At 45.7% G+C, this 26,288-nt stretch overlaps 2 protein-coding genes across 11 annotated transcripts in view; one reads left to right on the top strand and one right to left on the bottom strand.

Moving 5' to 3' along the window:
- Positions 1 to 3,988: 3,988 nt before the first annotated feature.
- On the top strand, positions 3,989 to 20,082 carry GTPBP2 (GTP binding protein 2). 8 transcript variants are annotated; one of them, XR_016394607.1, is made up of 15 exons: positions 3,989 to 4,203; positions 5,983 to 6,009; positions 6,296 to 6,480; positions 6,818 to 6,926; positions 7,133 to 7,330; positions 7,630 to 7,804; positions 7,963 to 8,182; positions 8,611 to 8,746; positions 8,866 to 8,924; positions 9,534 to 9,705; positions 10,150 to 10,314; positions 11,865 to 11,961; positions 12,907 to 15,350; positions 15,447 to 15,535; positions 16,101 to 20,082. XR_016394607.1 is itself a non-coding variant. In XM_089918685.1 (13 exons), exons 1-13 carry the CDS (start codon positions 4,018 to 4,020, stop codon positions 13,041 to 13,043), a joined length of 1,866 nt encoding a protein of 621 aa, XP_089774811.1. In that variant the 5' UTR covers positions 3,989 to 4,017; the 3' UTR covers positions 13,044 to 20,082. The 8 variants fall into 8 exon arrangements, 3 of the variants coding, with proteins under 3 accessions (XP_089774811.1, XP_089774812.1, XP_030615509.1); XR_016394605.1 differs by having other exon boundaries at positions 12,907 to 15,599; XR_016394606.1 differs by having other exon boundaries at positions 12,907 to 15,535.
- The window catches only part of POLH (DNA polymerase eta), a 31,493-nt gene continuing 18,471 nt past the window's right edge, over positions 13,267 to 26,288 (bottom strand). For 2 of the 3 annotated variants that reach the window (XM_030759645.2, XM_022581997.3), the window contains exons 5-11: positions 24,989 to 25,158; positions 23,295 to 23,398; positions 21,998 to 22,117; positions 21,282 to 21,405; positions 20,468 to 20,533; positions 17,253 to 17,422; positions 13,267 to 15,661 (exon numbers count right to left, since the gene is read on the bottom strand). In XM_030759645.2, the coding sequence (XP_030615505.1) occupies positions 14,776 to 15,661; positions 17,253 to 17,422; positions 20,468 to 20,533; positions 21,282 to 21,405; positions 21,998 to 22,117; positions 23,295 to 23,398; positions 24,989 to 25,158 (1,640 nt within the window). In that variant the 3' untranslated portion in view covers positions 13,267 to 14,775. The remainder of the gene's footprint in view (positions 15,662 to 17,252; positions 17,423 to 20,467; positions 20,534 to 21,281; positions 21,406 to 21,997; positions 22,118 to 23,294; positions 23,399 to 24,988; positions 25,159 to 26,288) is intronic. The other variant, XM_022581999.2, reaches the window with a different exon arrangement.

Here is a 26,288-nt window from a genome sequence, read left to right on the forward strand (position 1 = left end):
CTGGAGACTCTGCAGCGAAGAAGCCAGAGGCAGGCGCTGTCCGCAAAGTGTTCAATGCCTAATAGATTCAATGCAATGTGATGAATTATATAGTAAGGCATACATGGGCAGCGGACGCGAAGAACAGGAGCGCCTAACCTAGAGGGGGTGGGAGTGAGGAGTGGTCCCGGAGGAAACTGAGACCTGTAGGATGAGTAAAGGTAAAGAGGAGGGCCTGGTGGTCCTGGAGACTGTTAGAAAGAAACAACCCCCAAACGGATTCACTTGTGCTAAATCTCACCAAGACTCATTTCCTAACCTAGTAGCAGTTTCAGCTTCTCCTGGAGTGGAATTTTAAACTAACCAGTCTGGAATTTCCTAGTCAGCGCTAGTGAGGTAATCTGCAAGATAAGTCCCCCAACATTCCCCCTAATCCTTTCTTTCCTTTTGCTTACAACCTCCTTATCCTGCCCCCCCCTTTCTATAAAAGTCTTGCATTTTGAACAGCCCCTCAGAGTGCCTTCGTATTTACTAGATGGGATGCTGCCTGATTCATGAACTGTTAAATAAATCCAATTAGATCTTCAAATCTTCAGTTGAACTTTGTTTTTTAACAAGACCTTGAGATACAAGAGCATCCTCTATTCAAGGAATTAAAAAGTGTTCAGCTTATGAAGAGTTAAGGCTGTGATGGACAAACAGGAGCCAGATCATGGCAAGGCTTTATAAGCCACGTTAAAGCGTTTGAACTTGATCCGGTAGGGGAGTGGGGGAACCTTTGAAAGATTTAAGTAGGGGAGTGACATAATTACATTTACATTTTATAAATTTAACTACACTGGGTCTAGATTACAGGCAGGATAAAGGAGGAGGCAGGGATACCAGTTAGAGCTAGCAACTGGAATTACCCAACGATTGGATTGGCCAAAAAGTTCTTTCGGGTTTTTTCCATAATATCTCACAGAAAAGATGGTGAAAGAGGCCTGAACTAGGGTAGTCACAGTGGGGTGGAGATAACTGGGTGAACCCCAGAGATATTTAGGAGGTCCAATGAGCATGGTGGTTGAGCCCAGGAAGAGGAGGAGGGGTAGAGAGAGACTGTCAAGAAGACAAGCAGGTTTTTTACTTCAGCAACTCTATGACCAGTTGTGCCATTCAGTGAAGGAGGGAACACCAGAGGAGGACCAGCTTTACTGGGGTATAGGTAAGGAGAAAAGATGAGTTCAGTTTTTGTTAGGTTTGCTGTTCCATTGGACAGTGAAGAGATATTTAGGAACACCATTAGGAACAGAAATATGTATTTGAGAGTCATCAGCATGGGAGTGGATAAGATCACCCAGGGAAGCTGTATAGAATGAAAATGAGCAAGGATCCTGAAGACACTAATGTTTAGGGGATGAGCAGAAAGAGAGAATCTGTGGAGGAGACTGAGGAGTAGCCAGAGAAGTAGAAAGAAAAATAGACAAGTATTAGGTGATAGAGGCCAAGAAAAAAGTGTGCTTCAGGAAGCAGGGACCAGAGATCAAAACATATCATAAAAGTATAATGATTAAAATACTGTGGTGTTGGCTCAGGAATAAACAGATAATAAAACAGAAGACAGTCCAGAAACAGATCAATGTATATGTAGATCTTAGTATATGATAAGGGTGACTTCTCAAAGCAAATAACTCGAAACAACTCCCTATCCATTCAGGAGGGGAAAAAAATCAAGTTAGTTCCTATTACACATCCTACATAAAGATACATTCCAAATCGATTAAACATCTACTGGAGAATAATCCATAATTTAGGAGTGGGGTTGGCTTAGACATGACAAAAACCAAGAAAATATAAAGGGGAATATTGCTAAGTCTAACTTTAAAACATATGTAAATGTACTATACACAAAGAATGAATGACTAATAATTACATACCAGGAAAAAAGTCTGTATGTATACATCCATTATTTACCTCACAGGCAACCACATCGTAAACACCTCATAAGCAACCCCTCCAGGAAACTAAACACATATAACACCTTCCATCTCCCAGGACCCTGATCTCCTCCTGGACAGACATCCCTGTTCAGCCTACTCCTCTGCCAGCCTTCACTCCTGTCTGTGGTAAGCCAGGTTGTTTAAGAATGGATATCAGAATGGGTTATCCCTTCCCTTCTCTTAAAAGTTCTCCACTTAGGAGACAAGGGAATTGGAAAGAATGAAGTGAAATTGTGTGTGTTGGGGTGGTTGAAAGATCTATGATGATGAGAGGACAAGTGTTATCAGGCAAGTGCAGCAGGCCCTGGTTATCAAGAGACCCCAGAGCTGGTGGTGGTGATAATGTTGGGGTAATAGTCTTAGCTCTCGCTTCCAATCCCCAACCTTCTTGAGATCTCTCACTCAGCCCCTAAGTAGCAGCTTCCCTGGTGGGGTTGTGTCCCTGGCTACGGTTGACCTCTGCAGCAAAACCTTCCTTTAGCTGAACAGGGTTGAGAAGTCACGTGTGCTTTCAGCCACTGAAGACCACATAATTGGCCAGGTCTGCTAGGCCCTTTTACAGATTTTGGTCCTTCTGCTCTCACCAGTTTGGGGAGCTATATGTGGACAGCAACTACGTGATCAGTAACTTGCCTTTCTCCTTGTGGTCCTGGGGGGAAGCCATGGACTCCACCAAGTCTGAACCCCTGAAAGGATCACCAGAGGTAAGCCACTGTTGCTGCTTCTAGTTTTCCAAGGAAAACTGAGGTCTGGCGGGAAAGGCTGTTTTATTTCTGGGCCGGGTATGAGGATCTCGCTGTTTGTGAAGAGAGCGGAAGTGCACATACAATGGGTGAGTGGTGCATACGAGACAGCCGCGGGGCTGGGAATTGAACTCCGCGTCCTGACTCCCAGGTCAGCAACACTAACTGCTTCTCCACTCTGCCTTTCTAGTGTCTCGTACACTGGTTTATGTCACTGAATGTGTTTACTCTTTGCTGACTGCAAGAGCCCTAAAGAGCAAGAGAGACGACAGCTTGGCAAGAAAGTCAGAAGTCAGCAGTCCCCTGGGCCCTTGGCCAAGTTTCTATTCCAGGCAACTTCTCCCTCCCTCGCCTTGGTTGACGTAACCTGAGCCCCAGCCCCGCCCCAAGTAGGGGCCAGGCCCCGCCTACAGCCCTGGCGGTTTTAAAGCCAAACTCGGTTCTCCCGGATTGGTTCCGCTTCAAAACAAAGGGGAGGGGTAGTACTCGCTGCGGGCCCTCGCTGCAAGGCTGGTTTATGGGCTCGGGCCTCGTGTCGGGACCACCGCGGTATCTCGGGCTGCTAAAACCAGCCCGCGGAGAGTGCCAGCCTGGTAATAAACCAGTGACTACTGTGTAAAGGTGGCATAATCATCGTAAAAATAAAAGCCGTAATTAGGCTAACCACCATCCGCCTCCGCCCTGACATTGGTCCTGACTCACCCAAACGGCACCCCGGCCGTTGAGGGAGAAACTGAGGCACGGGCGGAGCCAGTAGGCTGGAGGGACCTGTCGCCCTGAGTTCTGCAGCTCTCCAATCCAAAACCCGTTGTCTGGGATCGCGGTAAGGGGCTAAACCCAGAAGCGCCTACAAAGTTTGATTCTGATATAAGCCCCCCCGCCTCTGATGACTGCCCCACCACCAGGCCCCAGGAAAAGACCCGCTCAGCGCTTGGAGACTGGGAACCAGACTACAGCTCCCTTAGGCCTTTGCGGGCAAAGGCGCGCTCCTTGCCTACGCCCCGAAGCCACCCGCGGCTCCTTGCGCCGCGATGCCGCCCGGGAGTTGTAGGGCGGCGTCGAGCTCTTTCCAGGGAGCTCGCAGGCTTGAGGACTCTATATCCCTTGGTGCCCTGCGGCTGTTTCTGACGCGACCCGGTGGCCAGGGAAGGTGGGGGCGTGGCCTGCGCAAGGCCCCACCCAGCCCTCCTCTGGCTGGCTCGACTCGGCCGTGGCAGTAGGCGCGGCGGCGGCGGCGGCGGCGGCGGCAGCGGCAGCGGCAGCGGCAGCAGCGGCGGGGGGGGAGGGGCCGGGCGGGGGGCTGGCGGCAGCAGCGGATGGACTCGCGGGTATCGGAGCTGTTCGGCGGCTGCTGCCGGCCCGGAGGGGGCCCGGCCGTGGGCGGAACCCTCAAGGCTAGGGGCGCCGGCGGCAGCAGCAGCTGCGGTGGCCCGAAGGGGAAGAAGAAGAACGGAAGGAACAGAGGGAGCAAAGCCAACAACCCCCCGTACCTGCCCCCCGAGGTAAGCACATGAGAAGTGGCGGGGTGAGAGGAAACCACTCCTTCCGGTCCCAGGACTCCAGGAAGGCGGGTCAGAGAGAATTAGTACCCCCTTCCGGTGTCAAGACCCCCAGGAGAGGAGAACCCTTCTTTCCGGTCCTAGGACCCTAGGGAGGAGGGACAGAGAGCCTGGGCCTCCCCCTCCGGTGTTAGGACCCCAGGGAGGAAGAGTGGGGAAAGGGGATCCCACCTGCATCCCTTTGGGAAGAGCAGAGTAAAATGCCCCGGTCCCCTCCCTGCTGCAACAGGAGAAGGGAGACTGCATCCTGGGATGAGGAGTTAGCGAGTTTTCTGAACTTGTTCCACGGGGAGGAGGGGAGTACCCGGGAAAAGAGCAATATGTTCCGTCCTTACACACACACACACACACACACACACACACACGCGCGCGACAGTCAGGCTTAGTCCTCCCGCCCTTTCCCTGTCCTATGAGGGAGTGGGGACAGCCTCCACCTTCCTGCTCCATCTGTCCCTAAGGCAGACAATAACTGCTACTTTGTTCCTCTTAGAAAAGGAGGACCCAGGGGAAAAGCCTCATCAAGTGGTTATAAAACTTTAGCATGTATGAGAACCACCTGGATTGCTGCTCCACCCCTAGAATTTCTGATTCAGTAGGTCAAAGGTGGCCCTGATAGTCTGCGTTTCTTGTAAGTTCCCAGGTGATATGAATGCTGCTGGTCCTGGGACCACACTTTGATAACCATTAGCCTAGACTTGTACCACTTTTTGAAACCATCCTAATTCTTCATCTCCAGCAAAATGATAAAAAGGAAGGTCTTTACTGATGGGAAAAGATCTCCTTTATACTCCCTGAGGTGGAGATTATGGGTGAAGACCTGTAAGAGCCTGAGAGTCAAAGGGCCTTGAACGGATGGAATGATGACAGGAAGGGGAAAAGAAAAATAAAATGGTCAGGGAGGAGGAGTGCAGAAATGCAGGACAGGCAGAACAGGCAAATCTCATATCCTTTTGTACCCAAGAGGGGCAAGCTCAGGCAACAGGATCCTTCTGTGTTGGGTCACCTGATGTAGGGAAGAGGAGGAGATTGTGGGATGGACCCAAGATTTCACCTCAACTGAGGCATGAGAGTTAGGGGACAGGAGGGGAAAAGCCACAGTGAGTCTAGTTTGTGGCGTCTGTCTTCTTCATTATATTTTGAGTTTCTTCTCTTCATCTCAACCCCCAACTTTGGAGCCCCGCCTCTCTTTCACCTGGACTCCTTTCTTATCAGGCTTGTAGTGACCAGTGCTGAGCTCACCCTTTGGCCGTGCTCCAGAACCTCTTGCAACCTCTTATTCTTGATGTCATCAGCTGAGAGGGGCGGGCAGGAAGGAAATGGTGTCTCTCAGATGAGTGGCAAAGAATGGCCTCAGCAGCCTGGACACGGAGAAGACATAGACTTGTGGGGACAACAGTTTGAGGCCCTGGGGGGAAGGGAGGGGGAGAATCTTGCATCCAGGAAGAGCGTGCTGCCAGTGATCAGAAAAGGAGGGAATCCGGGTTCTGTTCCTGGCTTAGATGGGTGACTGACTGTGTTCTCAGAGGCCTTTCCTTCAGAGAGGTCACACTGGGACTGAGTATAGGGCTGGTCTGCCATGACCTTTGACAGACACCTGCCTAAGCAGGTGCAGCCGAGGCTTCCTGCTCTCTTAAGTTAGCTGCCTGGACCCCAGTGGGAATCAAGGGGAAGTAGGGGTTAGGTCTGGACAGTGTGTGGTAACTGCTTCCTGTTTCTTTTCAGGCTGAAGATGGAAACATCGAATATAAAGTGAGTCTTAGGTTGGGGAGGGTCAGGCTGTCCTTGCTGGCGTGGGATGATTTCTTTGAGATCCTTCTAACTTCATAATCTGTAGTAATTTAAAGATGTGGTACAGGGTAAGGGCTCTGTACCTCATTCTGTTGGAAGAGGACTCACTGTTAGAGGAGGTCAGGGATGAGGGTAGTTAAGAGGGAAGGGAAGGTCCTGGTCCTTTCGGTAGGACAGATGGGGAGCATGTGGGTTCAGGAGGAGCATCTCTGACTTTACCTTCTCATGATACCTCACCTGCCCTAAGCTGAAGCTGGTGAATCCATCCCAGTATCGTTTTGAGCACCTGGTGACACAGATGAAGTGGCGGCTCCAGGAGGGCCGCGGTGAGGCTGTCTACCAGATTGGAGTAGAAGACAATGGGCTGCTGGTGGGGCTGGCTGAGGAGGAGATGCGGGCCTCCCTCAAGACCCTGCACCGGATGGCAGAGAAGTATGCTTCCCCTTCCCCTTGGTTCTCCTTTCCCTAAATCTGGACCCACGCATGCCCAGTCACCTAGGGCCTGCCTCCTCTTGACAAAGGGCTGAAGTGGGGAGGGTTAGTTTTCTGGGATCCTCTGCATTGGATCCAGGCTTTTTTGCTCCTTTACTTAAGGTTTGTTTGTGTAAAGGGAGCTGTGGATATGGGATAGACTGGAGGGTGGGTAGGAAGTGAAGAAAGGTGTTGGGAGCTCTGTGGGAGGTATAAGAAGGCCATTGGTCCAGAGCAGGGATGGAAGGGGGAAGGGGAGTACAGGTGAGATGTGGCAGCTGTGGCCTTGCTGTGACAGGGTCGGGGCAGACATCACTGTTCTCCGGGAGCGAGAAGTGGACTATGATAGTGACATGCCCCGGAAGATCACCGAGGTGCTGGTACGAAAGGTCCCTGACAACCAACAGGTGGGCCCACACCCTTCCCTGCCTCTCATGCCTATGCTCCCTGGGAGGACCCCGTGGTGGCAGACTCTCCCCTGGCCTGGGACCCTGGTGTGTGGGGGGGTCCAGTTCATCGTTTGGTCCCCAGAGAGTGCCACTGCCTTTGACCTTAACTCTCAGTGGAGAGAGGTGAAGGGTTGGAGCCCTGACCTCTGACAATTCATCCACAGTTCCTGGACCTCCGTGTGGCTGTCCTGGGGAATGTGGACTCAGGGAAGTCGACTCTGCTTGGAGTCCTGACCCAAGGAGAGCTGGACAATGGGCGGGGCCGGGCTCGGCTGAACCTTTTCCGCCACCTGCATGAGATTCAGTCCGGCCGAACCTCCAGCATCAGCTTCGAGATCCTGGGCTTTAACAGCAAGGGAGAGGTGCATGCAATCAACGGGACCCAGTGGGACCAGACTCTAAGGATGGGATGGTAGTGGTGAAGGACAGAGTCTGAGGTCAGAGTGTGGAGCCTTTCTGGAATAGTGTAGACGAAGGCCCTGAGGGCACTGAACCAGCTCTGACCTCCTTAGAAAACAAATGGGGAATCAACTGAACTAGATCTGAAATGGGGCTCAGGGTTAAGAGGCAGGGTCACCCAGGGACTGGTTTAGGTCCTGGCAACTCTTGAAGGGTTGGGGAGGCTGGCAGGGGGCACTGAGAGCCCTGGGCTCTGGGCCAGGTGGTGAATTACAGTGACTCACGGACGGCAGAAGAGATCTGTGAGAGCAGCTCCAAGATGATCACCTTCATCGACCTGGCAGGCCACCACAAGTACCTGCACACCACCATCTTCGGCCTAACGTCCTACTGCCCTGACTGTGCCCTGCTCCTCGTCAGTGCTAACACTGGGATTGGTACGAGGCATCGGGGCAGGGATGGGGCTGGAGGGGGGTGCTGACTCTCCTACCCTGGGCCTCCTTAAATCTGGGAGCCAGACCAACTCCCCTCTTGCTCTCTCCTCCTTCCCTCATTCTAACTCTTCTTTTTGCTGCCTGCCTGCTTCTCTGAGCAGCCGGCACCACAAGGGAACATCTGGGGCTGGCCCTGGCCCTGAAAGTGCCCTTCTTCATCGTGGTCAGCAAGGTGGACCTGTGTGCCAAGACCACAGTGGAGAGGACGGTACGCCAGCTAGAGCGGGTCCTCAAGCAGCCTGGCTGCCACAAGGTCCCCATGCTGGTCACCTCTGAGGACGATGCCGTCACTGCTGCCCAGCAGTTTGCCCAGTCCCCCAAGTAAGCCTTTCTCACTCCAGAGCCCTGATCCACAGGGATGGCTCCACAGGGCCCCGGAGCATGGGGTACCCCTCCCCCTAGGGCCAGACCAGTTCTGGTTCAGTTCTGTGGTTTTTCAGGTTGGGATTATAGGAGGGAGTCTTTGCTGAAGGCTGGACCCTTCCCCCAAGCCAGCTTTGCCGACGCCTGGGACCCTGGAGACGAAGTGCTGTGCCAGGCATTTCGATCTCCCTGGGTTCTGGGATGGGCCTCACGTGCCACGCTCCATGGCTCACAGAGAGAGGGCCCCAAGCTCCTGAGAAACTTAGCAGACAACAGAGGAGCCCCTCGCCACTCCAAGAGAAGCTCACCTTTCCATGTATAGGGCTCCAGCCTCTGCTTCCTGTTGGAACTTTCCTCATCTACCCATTCCGTGCCTCCCTCTACAGTGTCACCCCCATCTTCACACTGTCCAGCGTGTCTGGAGAGAGTCTGGACCTGCTCAAAGTCTTTCTGAATATTCTGCCGCCACTCACCAACAGCAAAGAGCAGGAGGAACTCATGCAGCAGCTGACGGAGTTCCAGGTAACTGGCCATCTGAACAGGCAGTGAGCTGGGGATCTGGGAGGGACCAATTCCAAGCCCCGAGTCTGTTTAGAGGTTTTGGACCTGCCAGCCCTTGATAGAATCTTCTTTGGCTTCAGGTGGATGAAATCTACACAGTACCAGAGGTGGGGACAGTTGTTGGAGGGACACTTTCCAGGTGAATTGCCTTTCTTGCTACCCACCCTGCTCAGCCCTCACATACCCAAACTCTGGAAGACATCATAGCCCAAAGGAGACCCTGGAGTTGAACAGAGCCCATCTAAAGGATGTGCTTGTTTGTAAATTAGGCTTTCACCATCAGAGGAGCTGGAGAAAGCTTGTGTATTGGCTTATAAGGGGAGAAACAGTATTGCTGTTTATTAGGACTCTCCAGGCCCCTGGGGGAGAAGTGTGGGTCTTGGCCCCAGGAAGAAAACTAGAGTGTATCAACTGACTTCATCTCCAGCTAGGGAAATGAGAGGTCCCTTAAGACTCTTTCCAAAGCAGAGGATGAAACGCAAGGGGATAATTGCTCTTTCAGGGATCAAGTGCTCAGTGTCGAATCAACAGGTACCTGTCTGCCAGCGTCACTGCCAGCCTTTCCTGGTGTTAGCCTTCAGTCTGAATTCTGGACTGGGGCAAAGCAGTCATCTCCCCTACCTTCCAGTTGGAATTTAGGGTCTCTTTCTCCCACCCGAGGGACCCAGTCTTAGAAGGGAAGGACCTAGTAGAGAAGCAGGTAGGGGGGCTTAGGCTGACGCTGTGCCACCTGCCCTGTGGGCTGCAGTGGGATTTGCCGTGAGGGGGACCAGCTGGTGGTGGGCCCCACGGACGATGGCTGCTTCCTGGAGCTGAGAGTATGCAGCATCCAACGCAACCGCTCTGCCTGTCGTGTGCTGCGAGCTGGTCAGGCCGCTACGCTGGCCCTCGGGGACTTTGACCGAGCACTCCTTCGCAAGGTGAGGTGGGAGGGTGGGTTGGAGAACACAAAGAGAAATGCCTGGGAGGCTGGCTCCTTGAATGAGAAGCATCTGTCTAAGGTGCTTCAGGGGAACTTGAAGAGAACCTAGTCCCTAACCCAAGAAGCTGGTTACGCAGACTGTCCGTGTATGAAAAAGGCTTAGGGTACTCACAAAGCGCAGATCACTAAATGTGAATTACTGTGGTGCAACCCGAATGTCCAGGACTCTGAAAGCACTAAGCGTTAGAAGGGTTAGAGGACATGAAAGGTGGGTAAGGAAGGGTTCCCTCAAAAAGAAGAGTTTTCCGTATTCTGAGGTCTTTGTGTTGGAAGTCCTGGAGGAGGAGGAAGTTGAGGAGCTGTAAGGGGTGTGAGGGTGGCCGGGGAGGAGAGGCTAATGTGAGGTCTGCCCTTCCTGGGTCTGGGGGCTGTGCCTCCCCAGGGCATGGTGATGGTGAGCCCAGAGATGAATCCCACCATCTGCTCAGTGTTCGAGGCAGAGATAGTCCTGCTGTTCCACGCCACCACCTTCCGGCGAGGCTTCCAGGTGACAGTACACGTGGGCAACGTACGTCAGACAGCAGTGGTAGAAAAGATCCATGCCAAGGTGAGGGGGACCCAGCCATGCCCCTGTTTTCCCAGGGAAAAGTCAGAATTCTGCTTCCAGAAAGGAGGAAAGCCTGTCCCCATATTCGTAGAGAGCTCCCTTATCCCACAAAGGGGACAAAGCCCCACTTGGGGGGTGGGGGCAGACACCTGCTAGGCCCCCGAGGGTGGAGAGCCAAGGCTGGTAGAGACAGGAGGTGCTTTCCAGGGCCAGTGACCATGTATCTGCTGCAGGACAAGCTGCGGACAGGGGAGAAGGCAGTGGTACGTTTCCGCTTCCTGAAACACCCAGAGTACCTGAAGGTGGGCGCCAAGCTGCTGTTCCGGGAGGGTGTCACCAAGGGCATCGGCCATGTCACCGATGTGCAAGCCATTGCAGCGGGAGAGGCCCAGGCCAACATGGGCTTCTGAACTCCTCCAGGCAGGCACAGCTCTACTGCTGTCTCTACAGTACATAAGGCGACTTCCGGCCATGCTGCCCCCTGTTGGCGGCTCTGCGTGTTTGTTAGTAGGCTAGGGAGTGAGGGGTGCTCTCTACTGCTTGCTCCCTGCCACCTCTTCTGGAGAGACGCCAAGCTTGGTGTGACCAGGGAGGGGCAGTCCTGAGGGAGAGGACAGGAGAATTCAGGGCAGTGCTCAGCAGCCGTGTGTCCGCCTGGTTGGCTCATCAAGCCTGGCATCCCTAACGGCCTGTCTACCGGAGGGAGCTGATCACCGCCACATTGGCCCCACTGTCAGGACTGGGCATGATTCGCCGGTGTGGTCCCTGCACGTCAGGAATTGTCACAACAACTGGGGGTGGTCCTCGAAAGCACTCCTTTTTTCTATACCTCTTCTCAAGGCCATGTAAGTTGCCCATCTCTACTTGACTGTGGACAAAAGACATCTGCTCCTGGCCCTCTGGTGGCCCAGGGTCTGAAGAAATGGCACAGGGACAGTGAATGGCAGTGCTCCCGCCCTGTGCTGAGACATGAGGTCTGCTCTTCAGCTTTGTCTCCCTTCCCTTCTTCACTCAAGGGCCATGTCCCCAATTCCTCCTCTCAAAGGCCCCACAGGTGCTATTTGTTGTGCTGGCCCAGGTGTGGGGCCGCCAAGCTAAGACTTGGCGTACCGAAGGTCAGCTGCATGTCAATCAGTCTTGTCCCCTCCTCTGCAGCGATCTGCTAGTTTTAATGCTGGATCAAACAGGTTGTTTTGCCACAGTCCCCAGACTGGTGGCTGGGGACCTGACTCACAGCTCCCCATCCTGCCCCCATGTAAGTCCTCTCGTTTTAGTAATTTGTAGTGATCATCCCTTTCCCACTGTTGCAGGGAACCTGGAGGAAAGGGAAAGATGTTGCCATACTTGCTATTCTTTAGAGCATGGATTCCCCCCTCTTTCCCTTTGTTAGTGTCCTGGGTTCCCATGGACTCAGGGATTTGGTTGAGGTTTCTCTGCATATATATATACATATATATTATATATATATATATATATATATTTAAATACACATATATATATATTGTACAGAATAAAAATGTTTTATTGAACACACTGTGCTTATGCTTAAGACCCAGGCGCATCTTCCAGAGCTGGATTCCTCTCCAGGATCAGAGACGAGTGAAACCCTTACACTGCTGAGCCCTGAATGGGGGAAGAACACATTTGGTATCTCATTCACCCTGCCTCCTTTCCTCTCCCCCACTTGGCGATCAGAATTCCAGCGGTGTGACTCAAGGATTCTGGCCTGTTTTGCATAGTTCTTTGAGTGAGCAGAATAGAAAGTGAAACTACCACCTTTTCAGCTAAGATAGGTGTCCACCCTGTACTTGAGGAGTTGGCCACTTGCTGATGGTCACAGGGGTAAGGAGGCTGATGACTGTGCCCTGTCAGAGATTTGGAGATAAGCGTGCCAGCTACTTAATGACGAGTAGAACTTAGGGACATGGCAGTCTGGTCCTCACGCTCTTCCTAGCAATGCAAAGTAGCCTGAAGTGAGGTTTATATAATCTAAACTGGCTTTTTGGAGCCGAAAGCCAGCTGGCGAAACCTTTGTCCCTTCCTCCTGTTTGTGTTCAGAGTACCTGACTACCACATTTTATGGGTGAAGAAATATGGCCCAAGGTTAAAGTCAACTGTAAAAAGCAGGGACTACAGGGACTTCCCTGGCAGCCAGTGGTTAAGACTCCACGCTTCCACTGCAGCGGGGCGAGGGTTTGATCCTGGTAGGGGAACTAAGATCCCGCGTGCTGCGCAGTGTGGCAAAAAAAAAAAAAAAAAGCAGGGACTACATTTTCAGTACTGATCCTTGCAAAACAAATTTAATGATAAATGTGGGCCATGGTCCCACAGGTATCCTGCCTCCAGGGTATTAAAGTGATGGCCTCCCTACCCTTCAGGCTCAGCTGCTTTTTATATATCACTGGTTTAACTTGCTACTAAGAAGCCTGTGGTTGAAGAACTTCCTCTTGGTGTTGGGAACTAAGAACCATTTACTTCCTTCTGTACAGTTGCTGATAAACCGCTATGAGGGAAGGTTATAGTCAGCAAAAAGGTACTATAGCCTTCTCCCAACACTGACGTTTGCATGTCTGTCTGCTGCCCCCTCCACAGGCTCACTGCCAGTATGCTGGGGCAGGGCTGGCATTCCCAAGAAAACAACGTGTGCTGCTGGTATTGTCTTTATTGGTTATTCACTAGTGCTCCCCCTCCCCTCCCCTCACCTGTCTTGGCCTCTAGAAGGTCAATGAAACCAAGGTTTCTACCACATTACTTTTCTATTTGACTCCTTCCAGTCAACTGAAGTGTTAAAAATTTGTTCAACTTGATCTGTACAGCACCCAGAGGAGATTTTTTTTTTAAACTTCTCCCTAGATTAGGAAAGGAAGTTTTGGAAAATGATACCCAGACATCTCCACAAACTAATGAGGCACTTTGCTACATTAATGCAACATTGAGGAGTATAAAAAGGTGTATAAGTAGTATGTACATTTTTATTGTTACAGTTCTGGTAATCTTAAAATTTTCAGTATATACATTTCATCCAGTGAATATCAAGCACCTGTTGTGTGCAAGGCACTCTGAAGAATTCTTGCCTTTAAGAAATCTACAAATCTAGTAGGGAAAGAGCCATATATACAGTAAGCACTATCTTTTATTAGATATTTAACTGCCACAAAAGTGGAAGGTCTTTCTGGAAGAAGAAATAATTTGCTAGACACAGTGGTTTTCAAATGTTCCCCCTTCAAATTACAGACCCCCAATTTATAAATAAGCTAAAATAAGCCTAAAAGTACTGGTTTGAGTACATGTATGGGAAGGGGGACTATGTATACCGTTCTCCCTACCCTCTTATCTCCCCCCTCCACTGCCACCACTCAGTTCATCTTTGATTGGGTTCTCTGTGTAATCAACATTTCCCATATCAGAAAAGCCAAAACTGACTTTCCACACATAAGAATGGAGATTAAGAATACAGTACTATAAACACGGACTAGTGCAAAAAGCTACAGTAATTCATTTAAAACCCTAAACTAAAGATTCACACTTCAGTAGGGAAGAGATGAACGTGCCAGTGACCCTGAAGGCCCAAGCATTTACCTCTTACATTTGTCTTTAGGGTTTAAGGAAATGACCTTGCCCTCTACAAACCTGGTGGGCTGTTATTATCTTCTAGATGGGTATTTCTCAAATTTGTTAATATACAAATTCAGTAGGGGTGGGGGTAAGGCTGAGACTATTTCTAACAAGTTCTCTGGTGGTGGAGCTGCTGCCCCTCAAAATCACACTTGGAGTAACAAGGTCCTAGAGATGATCTAGTTCTGATCATGACTTAGCCAATCTAAACAGAGTTCCTGAGCTGGTCCAGTAACAGTCTCACTGCAAGAGGTAGAAGGGCCAATGGCTAAAATTGTGGCTATGATAGGGTTTACTTGAATGAAATTCAGTATTTATTGAGTAGCTTCTCTGTACACAGTCCTGCCCTAAATTAGCTACCACTTTAGGGTTTCAGGTCTTCACCTCACATAAAAGTTTTTTTCACTCAGTTCCTTTTATGTGCCAATGTTAAGCTACATACTTTAAGTACATTTTTCTTAATCTTCAGTAATCTAAGGCATTATCTCAGTTTTACACGTGAGGAAAGTGACTTGCTCAAGGCCGTATTCCAAGAGGCAAAGCCAGGTTTGGAACCAGATCTCTTAACTTCCGAGGCCCAGGCATTTTAAACTGTATGACACTGCTTCCCTAAAGACCAACAATTAAAAACTCAATACGGTTGTACCTCTGCAAGATGAGTTTTTACATCTCTGTCAGCAATAGAATTAGAATCCCTGAGGTGGGAGCCTTAACTCAGCATCTAACCAGATTATTTTCCTTATTAAAAATTTTATAAAGTTATCAATATCCTTGAGAAGTGAACATATTTCCATCTCCCAGTTACAAATAAAATATTAAAACCCTGCAGCAAGCCTGAGGGCAGCACTAGTGTGTTAATGGCTTAAAAAATGATTCCAATGTCTGCATGCCCTCAGGCCTAGGGCGTTTATTACTGGAGGCCAAAGGGCTCTTGGGATTTCTTTTGCCTTGAGGAGAACTGGCAGGAGCAACCTGGGGGTTGGAGTGGGGCTGCAAAAAGGATTTCTGCAAGTCCAACGCAAAGTGATAGTCTGTATGCTCTGGCATCTCCCATACAGGTACCAGAGAGCCACACTTCTCACAGGGCACTTGGTCCTCAGCAGCCAGAAGACTGGAGGTGGTAGATGCCTTCTGAGCCACCTCCAGAGCAGACTTGGAAGTTAAAGAAGCAAGGCTGCTTAGGCTGTTCTGGGCCAAATCCATCTCTGCAGGAGTTGCTTTGAAGGATCCTAGCTTCAGCACCTTTTCACAGACAGGGGCACAGTCTGGACACTCTGTTGGAAAACAATTTGGTAACTCTTTAGGACTGGACTGTGTTTTTTGTGGAGGGAAGAAAACATTAGTAAGCTGTTTCTGCTTTAGAAGCAGACTCTTCTGTTTAAAGAAGGGCTCAGTTCCTGAAGTACGACTGGTTTGGAAAGGTAATGAGGGCTTGGAGGGTGAATTGCTTATGGGGGCCTGCGTAGTGGCAGTAAGAGAAGAAAGTGAAGCTTCTTTGACTTTCTGCTTTTCTGCAGCTTTCTGGAAGAATGATTCCAGAGAAGTGGTTGCTTTCTTAGTGGTTGTCACCGCTGGGCCATTTTCCTGGGTCTTAGCTTCTGAACTGGTAATTGGCACCTTTGACGGAGAACTTGGGTCACTGCTCAAGAAGATGGTGATGTCTGTGCCAGGTGAAGGGGCAGAGGCAGAGAATTTGGTAGCACAGAGGAAAACCATTTTAAGGGGAGGGGACCTGAATAGAAAGTAAAAGAATAAGATTAGCACCAGGTCACAGGTTCAGTTTGTAAATGATTGGGATTCTGGTTCTGCCACAAAAGGAAACTGTTACTGCAGTGGTTCTCAGACTTTAGGGTATATTGGATTAATAGATTCAGTAGACCTGGGATGGGCAGAGAATTTGCCATTCTAACAAGTTCTCAGGTGATGCTGATGTTGCTGGTCTAGGACCACACCTTGAGAACCACTGACTTTGGTGAACACCTACCAAGTCAGATGTGTAAGTCGGATCCCCTGACAGCTGGGTTTATTGTTTTCATAAGATACTTCTGCAGAGCTGCTGAAATTCAGGGTTGAGGCAAGAAACTATTCAGGGCAATAAAAAAGCTTTAGAATATTTAGAGTGGAAAGACTTTTGAAAAAATCCTCTTACGCACTCTTCTGTTTTTAAACAGAACCGGAACTCTGACAGACTTTGAACCCTGGAATTTTTAGAGAATGAAATTTCACAGCTGCTTTGGTTATCTGGTCTCAGAAATATTTCAAGACATTCCTGTCCTAAAGTTCCTCATGTCTAATTACCCAAATAAATTTTCACATGAGTTGAATTTTGGAAGATGAAATGTGCTTTTATATACAGATTAGTCCCTTGATGAGGTAAATTTAAAAGTTATCATGACAGTATCTCACTATTCTCCTCTTTCATGCTCTGGGACAGTCTCATAATCCGACAGCGTTATGCTTCCCTGTCAATATTTCACACTCCTGGTGAGTAGTATTTGTTACAGTCTGTCAATTTACAAGGTTTAATGTGAACATAGTATCACAATTATCATTTGGTTCAGTAAAACCATTCAATATTTGAAAATAAATATACCAGGAAGTAAAAGTAAATTATTCTAAGAACAAAGACTCTACCTTTAGAGACCCATACATGTAGTACCCTTATATTCAGATATGCAGTAACTTAGGTGCCTAACTAAACTTTTCTTTCTATAGTCTCCAATGTAGATCTATAAATAAACAACCAATTTATCTTCCTCACATAATTATATTTACATTGTGAATCTGGAATACTTTTTTCAATTTAAGAGGCTATGTTAAATAAATAATTATGGTATTCCAATACTGAAATCATTAATATCTGGACAGTAAATGAACACACTCCAGTATATACCTGGTTATCTTTAATGGCCAGCTGAAGTGAAGTCTATTATTATGACATTTGGTATTACACCAGTGGAGCTTGTAACTGAGTTGGGATGTGAGAGAGAGATTACTGGTGAATAGGTCACTTTCATTATCAAGGAAGATGATTTTAAGATAGAAGCATCAAGCAGTTGAGAGAAAAGTTCCCTGAAACTTGAGTTCTGGACTCCTAAGTACAGGTGGTCCTTCCCATGACTATAGCAAATTGATATAGGCAGGGATAGTATTGGTTCACTCTGCCTCTCAAACCAAATGTAGGCAAAGAGGCTGCAGCTGAGCTGCCTTGTTTCTGGTGCTTCTACTGTGTCCTACCCCAGCTGGAATGCTTATATACCCACTAATTTTAAATAAAGACAGGGTTTAAGTCTCAAAAGAAGATGAGTTAGAAGGAAACTCACCATTCAGTTTGGGTTCCTGAAGTGTTACAGTTCCTGATGACAGCAAATGCATCGTGGCTCATCTTGTGAGCATCATAGCGAGTAAGGGCACAGCAGCGGCGCAGGCTGCTGAGACGTCTGTCTCCTTGGATGCGAATGCTCACGACCAACTGAGTGGCCACCCTGTCATTCTGTGGGTGTAAATGGATTGGGACAGAACTGAAGTTACCTTGAGCATGTGGATTCTATATAGTGATGTCTGTGAGAGGAAAAAACCAGGCTGACAGAATGGTTTGGGAATAGGTTTAATTTTTTAAAATTTTGTGCTGTTTCTGAGTATAAATAATTGGAGAAGACATAATTTAGATGATGGAATATTAGAATATCTAGGATATTTTGACAGGTAATGGGAACAGGACAGAATAAATGAAAATGGATTCTCCTGAATGTTTTGTTTTGTTTTTTGGTGGTGTCCGTGCAGGAAGATTATACTAAATACTTTTAATACTATATTCTAGTTTGTGACTGAAGGAGGGTTCATGTAAGTCATTGAAAGGGTGTCAGGATTGAGTAGTGGATCTATTCTTTAATCTGCTCTGATGCTCTTATGCTTAAGAGCAGAAGTGGACTTACCTGGTGGCACAAGTGGTTAAGAATCCGCCTGCCAATGAAGGGGACACGGATTCGATCCCTGGTCCGGGAAGACTCCACATGCCGCAGAGCAACTAAGCCCATGTGCCACAACTACTGAGCCTGCGCTCTAGAGCCCGCGAGCCACAACTACTGAGCCCGTGTTCCACAACTACTGAAGCCCATGCACCTAGAGCCTGTGCTCCTCAACAAGAGAAGCCACCGCAATGAGAAGCCCACACACTGCTATGAAGAGTTGCCCCTGCTCGATGCAACTAGAGAAAGCCCACGCGCAGTAACGAAGATCCAACGCAGCCAAAAAATTAATTAATTAATTAAAAAATACGTGTTTGTTAAATGCATAAATATTTCAATCTTAACAACAACAACAAAAAAACAGCAGTAGTTTCCACTAGCACCTCCTTACAGCCCACCTATAGAAGATAAAGTGTAGTGAGCCTGCCTCTAGAGAGCATGATCATTGATACACTTTTCAGTGACGTCTAAGCACATGAATACTGTTGATGCAAAGCAAACTAAGAAATAAAGGTCGAGGCAAGAAGGTAAAAAGTATACATAGGGGTCCCCTCAAAATCAAAAGATTCTAGTGAGAAGAAACACCCCTAAGACAAACCAAGAGCAGCAACCAACTTCTAGGTAAAAATACATTTTGTATTTTTGTGCATTTTGTAAATACAGTTTATACAGATTTGTATATCTCGAGAGAATACAAATAGGCAATTACAAACAAGTCCTTGTTGACTAAAACCGTTCAACTATAACTGACTGCCTACTATGTATCAGGCACTATCTAGAGATACAGGAGAGAACAAAAAGTCCAGGCCCTTCTGGATCTAATCTTGTAGTAGGAGCTGCATATAATAAATAAGTAGGCATGTAATAGAAATGACCACAAAGTGCCATGGAAAAAAGCAGAGTAAGGCAGGGAGTGATGGAGGCTGCTGATATGACAGGGGAGTTGGGGAAAAGGTGAAGGTGAAATTTACTTGGTGTGTTAAATAAATGGGGAGGAGGCCAGCAAGTGGAGTCTAGAGCGGAGTGAGCTAGGGGGAGATGATAGGACATAAGGTCATTGACTGTTAGAGAATAAAGAGATGAGAACGGAGCGACACCTAGTGGGAAAAGTCAAATAGACCCATAACACAACCTCTTTACGATGCCTCCCAAAGAACAAACATTTACCACCACCTCAGCTAAAAAGGGGCAAACAGGTAATTATAGATGATTCCTGACAGTATATAGTTGATGTCTCAACTGGAGAGGACACATCAAACAATACCATCAGGAAAATGGAAAGAAAATCCACAGAATGGGAGAAAATATTTGCAAATTATATATTTGACAAGGGACTTATACCCAGAATACACACAGAACTTTTAAAACTCAATATAAAGAGACAACCCACTTCAAAAATGGGCAAAGGATCTTGACAGACATTTCTCCAAAGAAAATAAAATAGCCAATAAGCACCTGAAAACCATGAGATACCACTTCACACCCACTAAAAATTTTTTAAAAGACAATAACAAAGATATAGAGAAATTAGAACCCTCTTACACTGCTGGGAGTGTAAAATAGTGCAGCAACAGTCTGGTATGCTAACATAGAGTTGCCATGTGACTCAGCAATTCTACTCCTAGGTATATATACAAGGGAAGTGAAAACATGTCTACACAAAAATCTGTCCATGAATGTTCACAGCAACATCATTCATAATAGCCAAAAAGTGGAAATATCCATTCACTGATGAATTGATAAATAAAATGTGGTATATCCATTCAATAGAATGTTGTGATAAAAAGGAATAAAGTACCGATAGATGCTACAATATGGGTAAACCTTGAAAATATTATGTTAATTGAAAGATTTCAAGCCAGTCACACAAAAAGCCACATATTATATTATTCCATAGATATGAAATGTCCAGAATAATTAAGTCTATAGAGACAGAAAGCAGACTAGTGGTTGCGTAGGGCTAGGGGAGTAACTATTAGTGGGTATAGGATTTCTTTTCTGGGTTATGAAATGTTAAATTGATTATGGAATAGTTGAACAACTCTGACATATACTAAAACTACTGAACTGTATACTATAAATGGGTGAATTTCATGGTATGTAAATATATATATATGTATCAATAGAGCTTTTTTTTTGAAAGAGAGAAGATAAACTAATCAGATGTTTCATCTTTGACCTACGACTCTGTCTCTAAAACTGAGTACTTCTTTGTCACATGGACTATGTTAAAGCCGAATAATTTACAGTCCAAACCCTAAATGTCCTGCTTAATGGTTCTGATGAAGATCCACTGTATATTCAGAGTTGCAGTAACATTTAGATAATATACAAAAAAGTAAAAGCAAATGGTAATGAGGGAGACAGGGGTAGTCAGGTCTTACGTTCACAGATCCACGCTTTTGAGAATCATACTGAGTTTTATGGCAGTTTTATGGGAAAAGATAAAAGATTTCTTAAAATTTTCCAGCTGGTATCTTTTTGTATCTTTGTTTCTGCTCCATAAGGTAAGGAGCAACTTGTATTTAAATCCCAAACCTCACCCCAGGAATAAAGAAAGAAAATCTTACATCATTTCGGTCCTTGATTAGTCTCTCCTCTAGTTCCTGGGCTAATTGCAAAAGCCACCATTGTACCTAAAAAAAGTATTGAGACTTTAATCTTTCATTTCAAAGAACTAAATGGTGGTTTTGTTCAGTTCTCCCCAAAATGGAAGTGTGCAACAAAGTCTCCCCTGTAAAGATCCCCAGATCATAGAAATCTTCAGTACTCTGACCTGCCCTAGCTCAAGAGCTTTCATTCTTTTCCTGCTGGCATGCCATCAGGTGAATTTCAGGCATGTTCCAGCTCTGAGAAAAAAAGACACAGTGGGCTTCCCTGGTGGCGCAGTGGTTGAGAGTCCGTCTGCCGATGCTAGGGGACATGGGTTCGTGTCCCAGTCCGGGAAGATCCCACATGCCGCGGAGCAGCTGGGCCCGTGAGCCATGGCTGCTAAGCCTGCGCGTCCGGAGCCTGTGCTCCACAACGGGAGAGGCCACAACAGTGAGAGGCCCGCGTACCGCAAAAAAAAAAAAAAAAAAAAAAAAAAAGACACAAACTTGAGGCACAGTATCCTGGCCTCCTAAGATTTCACCTACCAAAAAATGAGTAATTCCATTTCAAACTTCAATCAGCTCCATTCTATTTCTTTTTAGATGGAAGAAAGGGAAAAAATAATAATAAAAAAAATCCCAAGTTAAACTAATCAATTTTCAGCACACAAAAAACCTTCTACTTCCTTCATATTTTACAGCATAAAGGTCCCATCTAACTTTCCACAGCTACCAAAACCTACCCACCAACTCCCTTAAAAGAGGCAATGTTCTGTCAAGAATGTCTGCCTACCTGTTCCCGAGCAGCCAGAGCTGTTTTTCCTGGGAAGTTCTTGCTGCAGCCAATGGTTTTGGGTATTTGCCTGGGTTTAACTGGATCATGTTCAATCCCCCGGCACATGGCATATAGCCAAGATCTAAGAAAGCAGCAAAAAAGTTTAAGGTGAAAGCAAATGATTATTCTTGTTAAAACAAAATACCTATATTATACTACCTTTTATCCCTTTCATGAAAAAGGAAAAATTTGTTCAAAATTAAGTACACCTCACCCGTAACAGAATCCTTGCCCTTCCCAATGAATTCCAGTAATGATAAATTGCCAAGGAGAACACATTATGCTTTCTAAAGCCAAGTCATCATTTGTGTTTTTGGAAAAGTGCCAACTAAGCCACATATTTCATATCCCCAAGTATTTTTGGTACTTAGTAAGCATAAATACAAGGATTTTTAAGAGAACAACAGCATCTTAGCACACATAAATGTTGTACATGTGTATATCAGAGCTTCAGAGTAACAGTTCCTATCTACCAACCTATTTAGGCACGTGAAAAAAACTAGACTAATAGGTTATAATGATTTAATATTTTAAAGCAAAAGGACCAATGCAATTACCTCGAGGAGCAAATATTAACCCAAAGATAGGTCTAGATTTTACCTGATGCTCTTGTCTACATTTGAATTTAGCATATCCATAAAGGTTATGATTGAAAAGTATTAGGAATCACTTACCCGTTCTTCTCCCCAAAATGACTCTGGAGCTGGGATTCAGTGAACTGGGTCAGTTCTCCCATGTATTCTACCCCCAGGATTTCAATGACAGAAGCCCCTAGCTTTCCTCCAAGACTACGGCTAACAACAACCAAAAAAAGACAAAAGATTTATAGGTCACATCATAAATATCTAGTTAGCAGTAGATGCAAAACATTTTGCCTGTATAAGAAGCTCTCCAGAAAGTTCAGGGAAAATGAGAACACACACTGGTCCTGTAAACTATTGATTTTCTAGCATAAGACTAGACGACTCTGGGAATTCAGTACTCTGGAAGTTAGGGCCTGGCAAGAAGACTAACCATAGCATAAACACAAGGGTAAAGTCATTAATTAGTTATCAAGTCAACTGTGTATAAAACTTTCAATTGTACAGGATCTACTGTCCCATTTAGGGATTAAAATTCCACCTCCAAAACAAACTCCTTCCATAGCTAAAACATTTTATATTTAAGAATATAGTAAAAAAAAAAAAAAAACTCTTCAGCTTGGCCTTTGAGATGTCTAATAATCTGTCCTCAACCTCTCTGTTCAGTCCTTTTTCCATCACTTATCTTCCTCAATATGGTCCCAGTTCACTGGAAATATATTTTCTCCCTCTTGGTGCTCAAAACAGTCTCCAAATTGGTATTTCTCTTCTATTCTCATCTGACTCTCTGAATTGTGCCAATCTCAAAACAAAATCCCATGCCTTTTTCATAAGTCCTTCTCAGATGACTCTTATGAACTTTGGTAACTACCTGTACAATTCATTTAGCAGTTACTCACATATAGTCTTGATGATAGCACTTTCACTATTGCTTTGAACAGATATATCTTGTCCCTTCAACAATATTATAAGCCCGTGTCAAGGACACACTATTGGTATGCACAACCTAGTTATTAATTTTATTTGGGAGCAATTCAGTAGCCCTGAACAGCTTGATACGCTACTAGAACAAAGAAAAGAAGTAAAATTCCTATTTGTTATTTAGTAACAGGCTTGAGTAAAAAACCTAGAAGGAAGTTAAACATATGGCTAAAAAACAGTTCATTTTTTTAAAATTCAGGATTAAGTATCTTCCACAGATAATCCGGAATTGAAAGTTCATTAAGAAAAAAATCTCAGCATGTTTGTAAAATTTTCTGTGTCATCTCCCTCCTGTCCCCATGGTACCTATTTTCCCTGGCTCCAATCCTTAAGGAACAGAAGAAACTACAACCAGAGACGGCCTTCACATATATAGAAGTGAAATCTAAGGTGCTCCCTGAATACTTACATTTTGCTAATAGGCACTTGGCTGAAGAGCTGTGGGACTGACCCATGTGAGACCAGGGTCTGCCGGTTGGGCTTGTTTAGTCCACAGGCCAGCTTTGCCAGAACCTGGAGCATGGAAAGTATAAAAACCCCATTACTGTCAACACCCACACACAGAGTTGGTGAATATTAACACACACATATACACGCATATACACGGCACAGCTTAAGGGCTGTAACTAATGGTTTCCACGTTAAAAACAAAAACAAAACCAGAAACTCAAGACATCTCCAAAGCTTGGTGTCCCACAATATCCACAGTGGAAAACATGACCCACTATCATTATCCTCATTGTTCTTTCCACATCTTCCATTCTCAGTCTTTCTTTAGTCATTTATTCCACCCTCATCTATTCCTTAAGGTTTTCCTATTTCAAGAGGGTGAAAAGGTAGAGAAGCTACAGAAGAGACTTAAGATGCATTTCTTAGCATGTCCATATGAAAATGCTAAAACAAACTCATTTTACCCTACTCCATTTATATACATTTCTTGATTAATGGTTAGTCCATTCTGAGTCCCGGATTTAATACAGATTACCATCATTTAGCATCTGTGACAAAGACTGGGCTCGAAGTCATTGTCCAATAGCAAACATCTTATATTAAATAAGACTTCAAAATGAAAAAACCCTTGAGAAGTCTTTTCAAAGAATAAGGTACTTCAGTGGTATCATTTAACAACTTATAATTGGTAGGAAAAATATAAAATCACTCTTCAAATTCATTGGAGATTCCCTGAAACTTCTACTAGGCCACATTTAGTCTAGTTTAAATTATTACATTGAGACTTTTGTTTCCCCTCCCTCCACCTAACCAGAAAAAAAAAACAACCAAAAACTCTACTGAGCAGTTTGGCAACTTTCCTCTTCTTGGGAATTCCCTGGCGCTCCAGTGGTTAGGACTCGGTGCTCTCACTGCCGTGGGCTGGGGTTTAATCCCTGGTTGGGGAACTAAGATCCCACAAGCTGAGCAGTGCAGAACTTTCCTCTTCTTGAGTGAGGGAGAAAAGGTAGTAACTAGGAATAATCAGCCACTGCCCAACTACTGAGTCTACACCAAAGGGGATGAAGATCCCAGGGCCACACTGCAGTTTAATCAAAAAGCACAGAACAACACCCAGAACTCCACATAAGAAGTGAGATAATACTAGAAAATTCAGCAACCGAAAAGGAAAGAAATAGGTTCCTACTAGCCTCCTCCTTTCTTTGTTTGCTTGCAGGATCTTAGTCCCCTGACCAGGGATTGAACCCAGGGCCCCCGGCAGTGAAAGCGCCGAGTCCCAACCACTGGACCACCAGGGAAGTCCTGCCTCCTCCTTTCTTTGGATAGTTCAGTCATTAAGGAAATACTGTGGATACAACTATGTAAATAACCATTTCCAGCAAAATTTTCAGCCTGCTTCTTAGGAAAGTACATGTGTAATGTCAATTCCCATGATAAAGAATTACTTAGGTTTTTATGTGGTCTTCACCGTGAAGTTTAAGTAGAAACCCATTTCAAAGTATATGTGTAATGATTTAAATGCCCACTCATATCTATCCTGGCTGTTTGTTTTTTGTTTTGTTTTTGTTTTTCTTTTTTTTGTTTGTTTCTATGCCTGCTGTGTTTAACTACAGATATCTGTGTTTCTCTTCGAAATCTACTATTAGCCTTCACCTTATTGTGTGAAATCCCAGCTGAACACTGAAAACCAGTCTGCCTCTCTATGGCTGCTCTCATTTCCTCCACGATCACTGCTCCCACAGTGAGCTGTAGGTCTGGAGAGGTGGTGTTATCAGTCTGAAGAGAATCAAGCCATTGCAATAAGCCTTGTTTTCGCATTTCCTCTGAAAAGTTGAGAGGTAACAGTTAGACTTCTTTTTTTAAAAAATCAGGGTTTTATTTGTGTTATCTAATGCAGAGATGCTTAGATTTCAGGTACTTTACATATGTAGGTTTTCACCAAAAATGGCAGCCGTTTTAGAAGACTATTCAGTATCACAACAGAGATAAATTTCTCCTTCATACCAATTCTAGCAGCCTTATCTCCCAGCATTGGCTGAACCTTATAAGCTCTAATAAGCAACAAATATTTTGTATTGTCTTTCATGAGTAATGATTTAAAAGTACATCTGTTTTCTCTCTCCAGTTTTTGAACTTTCTTCTTCCAACTTCCCTTGCACATCACCAAGAATTCTATTAAGTTACTCAATTAGAAAATACTCAGAATTATCACACGCTTCAGTATAAACTTGTTAGCATTTATGTATTTTTAGAGACTGGTTCCAGTTGAATAGCTTAAGTCCAATCAGAGGCACTAGAAGATTTATTCTCTTGACAAACTATTTAAATTAGAAGTAGCTTTGTACCTTAGGGCTTTGAAAATACCTTACTATCCAATTTAGAACTAGTCACAGTTTTGAAAAACATTTTAAAAGTATTATATAACAAGGAAGTTAGGAAATATACACATGCTGTTTTAAAGAGGCTGTAATGAGGTATGAACAAGGCAAGAAAATTCAAAATATCTTGGAAAGGCAGAGTGAAGGGTCACATATATGGAGAAGAGGAGGAAGATGAGCACATAGAAGGAAGTATTTTCCAGCTATTGAGGGCTGCTGTTTCTTTCCTTTGCTGGTCTATCTCCCTCCTCTAACACCGTAACTGCAGATACGGAGCAACGTTCTCCTCTTCTCTGTATATATGCTTTTTCTCTTGGTAAACTGGTACTGGCTTATGTTTCAAATTGTTTATGCTAAGTACATGCAAATCTTAATCTCTATCCCCAAACTCTTAACTTTAATCCCTTATTTCTACCTCCCTACAGAAAAAGTCTTCTTGAATTTTTCATTACAGTATCAAACAAAATACTACTAAAGTCAACCTTTATTATATCTTCCTCCCCAAAGGTTCTCTTTCCCAAACAACTCCCTATTTCTCTTAAAGGTTTAAAATCTAATATTGGCTTCTTTTTTTT

This window comes from Delphinapterus leucas, chromosome 10 (genome assembly GCF_059928025.1).
Source record: "Delphinapterus leucas isolate spDelLeu-1000000601 "Yukka" chromosome 10, BTC_Dleu_Yukka2, whole genome shotgun sequence".
Lineage (NCBI taxonomy): Eukaryota > Metazoa > Chordata > Mammalia > Artiodactyla > Monodontidae > Delphinapterus > Delphinapterus leucas.

Excerpts from the sequence above, each read along its gene's own strand:
- GTPBP2 (XM_089918685.1), top strand. The coding sequence starts at position 4,018 with ATGGACTCGCGGGTATCGGAGCTGTTCGGCGGCTGCTGCCGGCCCGGA. Across the intron at positions 6,481-6,817 it reads CTGCACCGGATGGCAGAGAA|GGTCGGGGCAGACATCACTG; the intron begins GTATGCTTCCCC and ends TTGCTGTGACAG. Across the intron at positions 10,315-11,864 it reads TAGAAAAGATCCATGCCAAG|ACCCAGGCGCATCTTCCAGA; the intron begins GTGAGGGGGACC and ends CTTATGCTTAAG.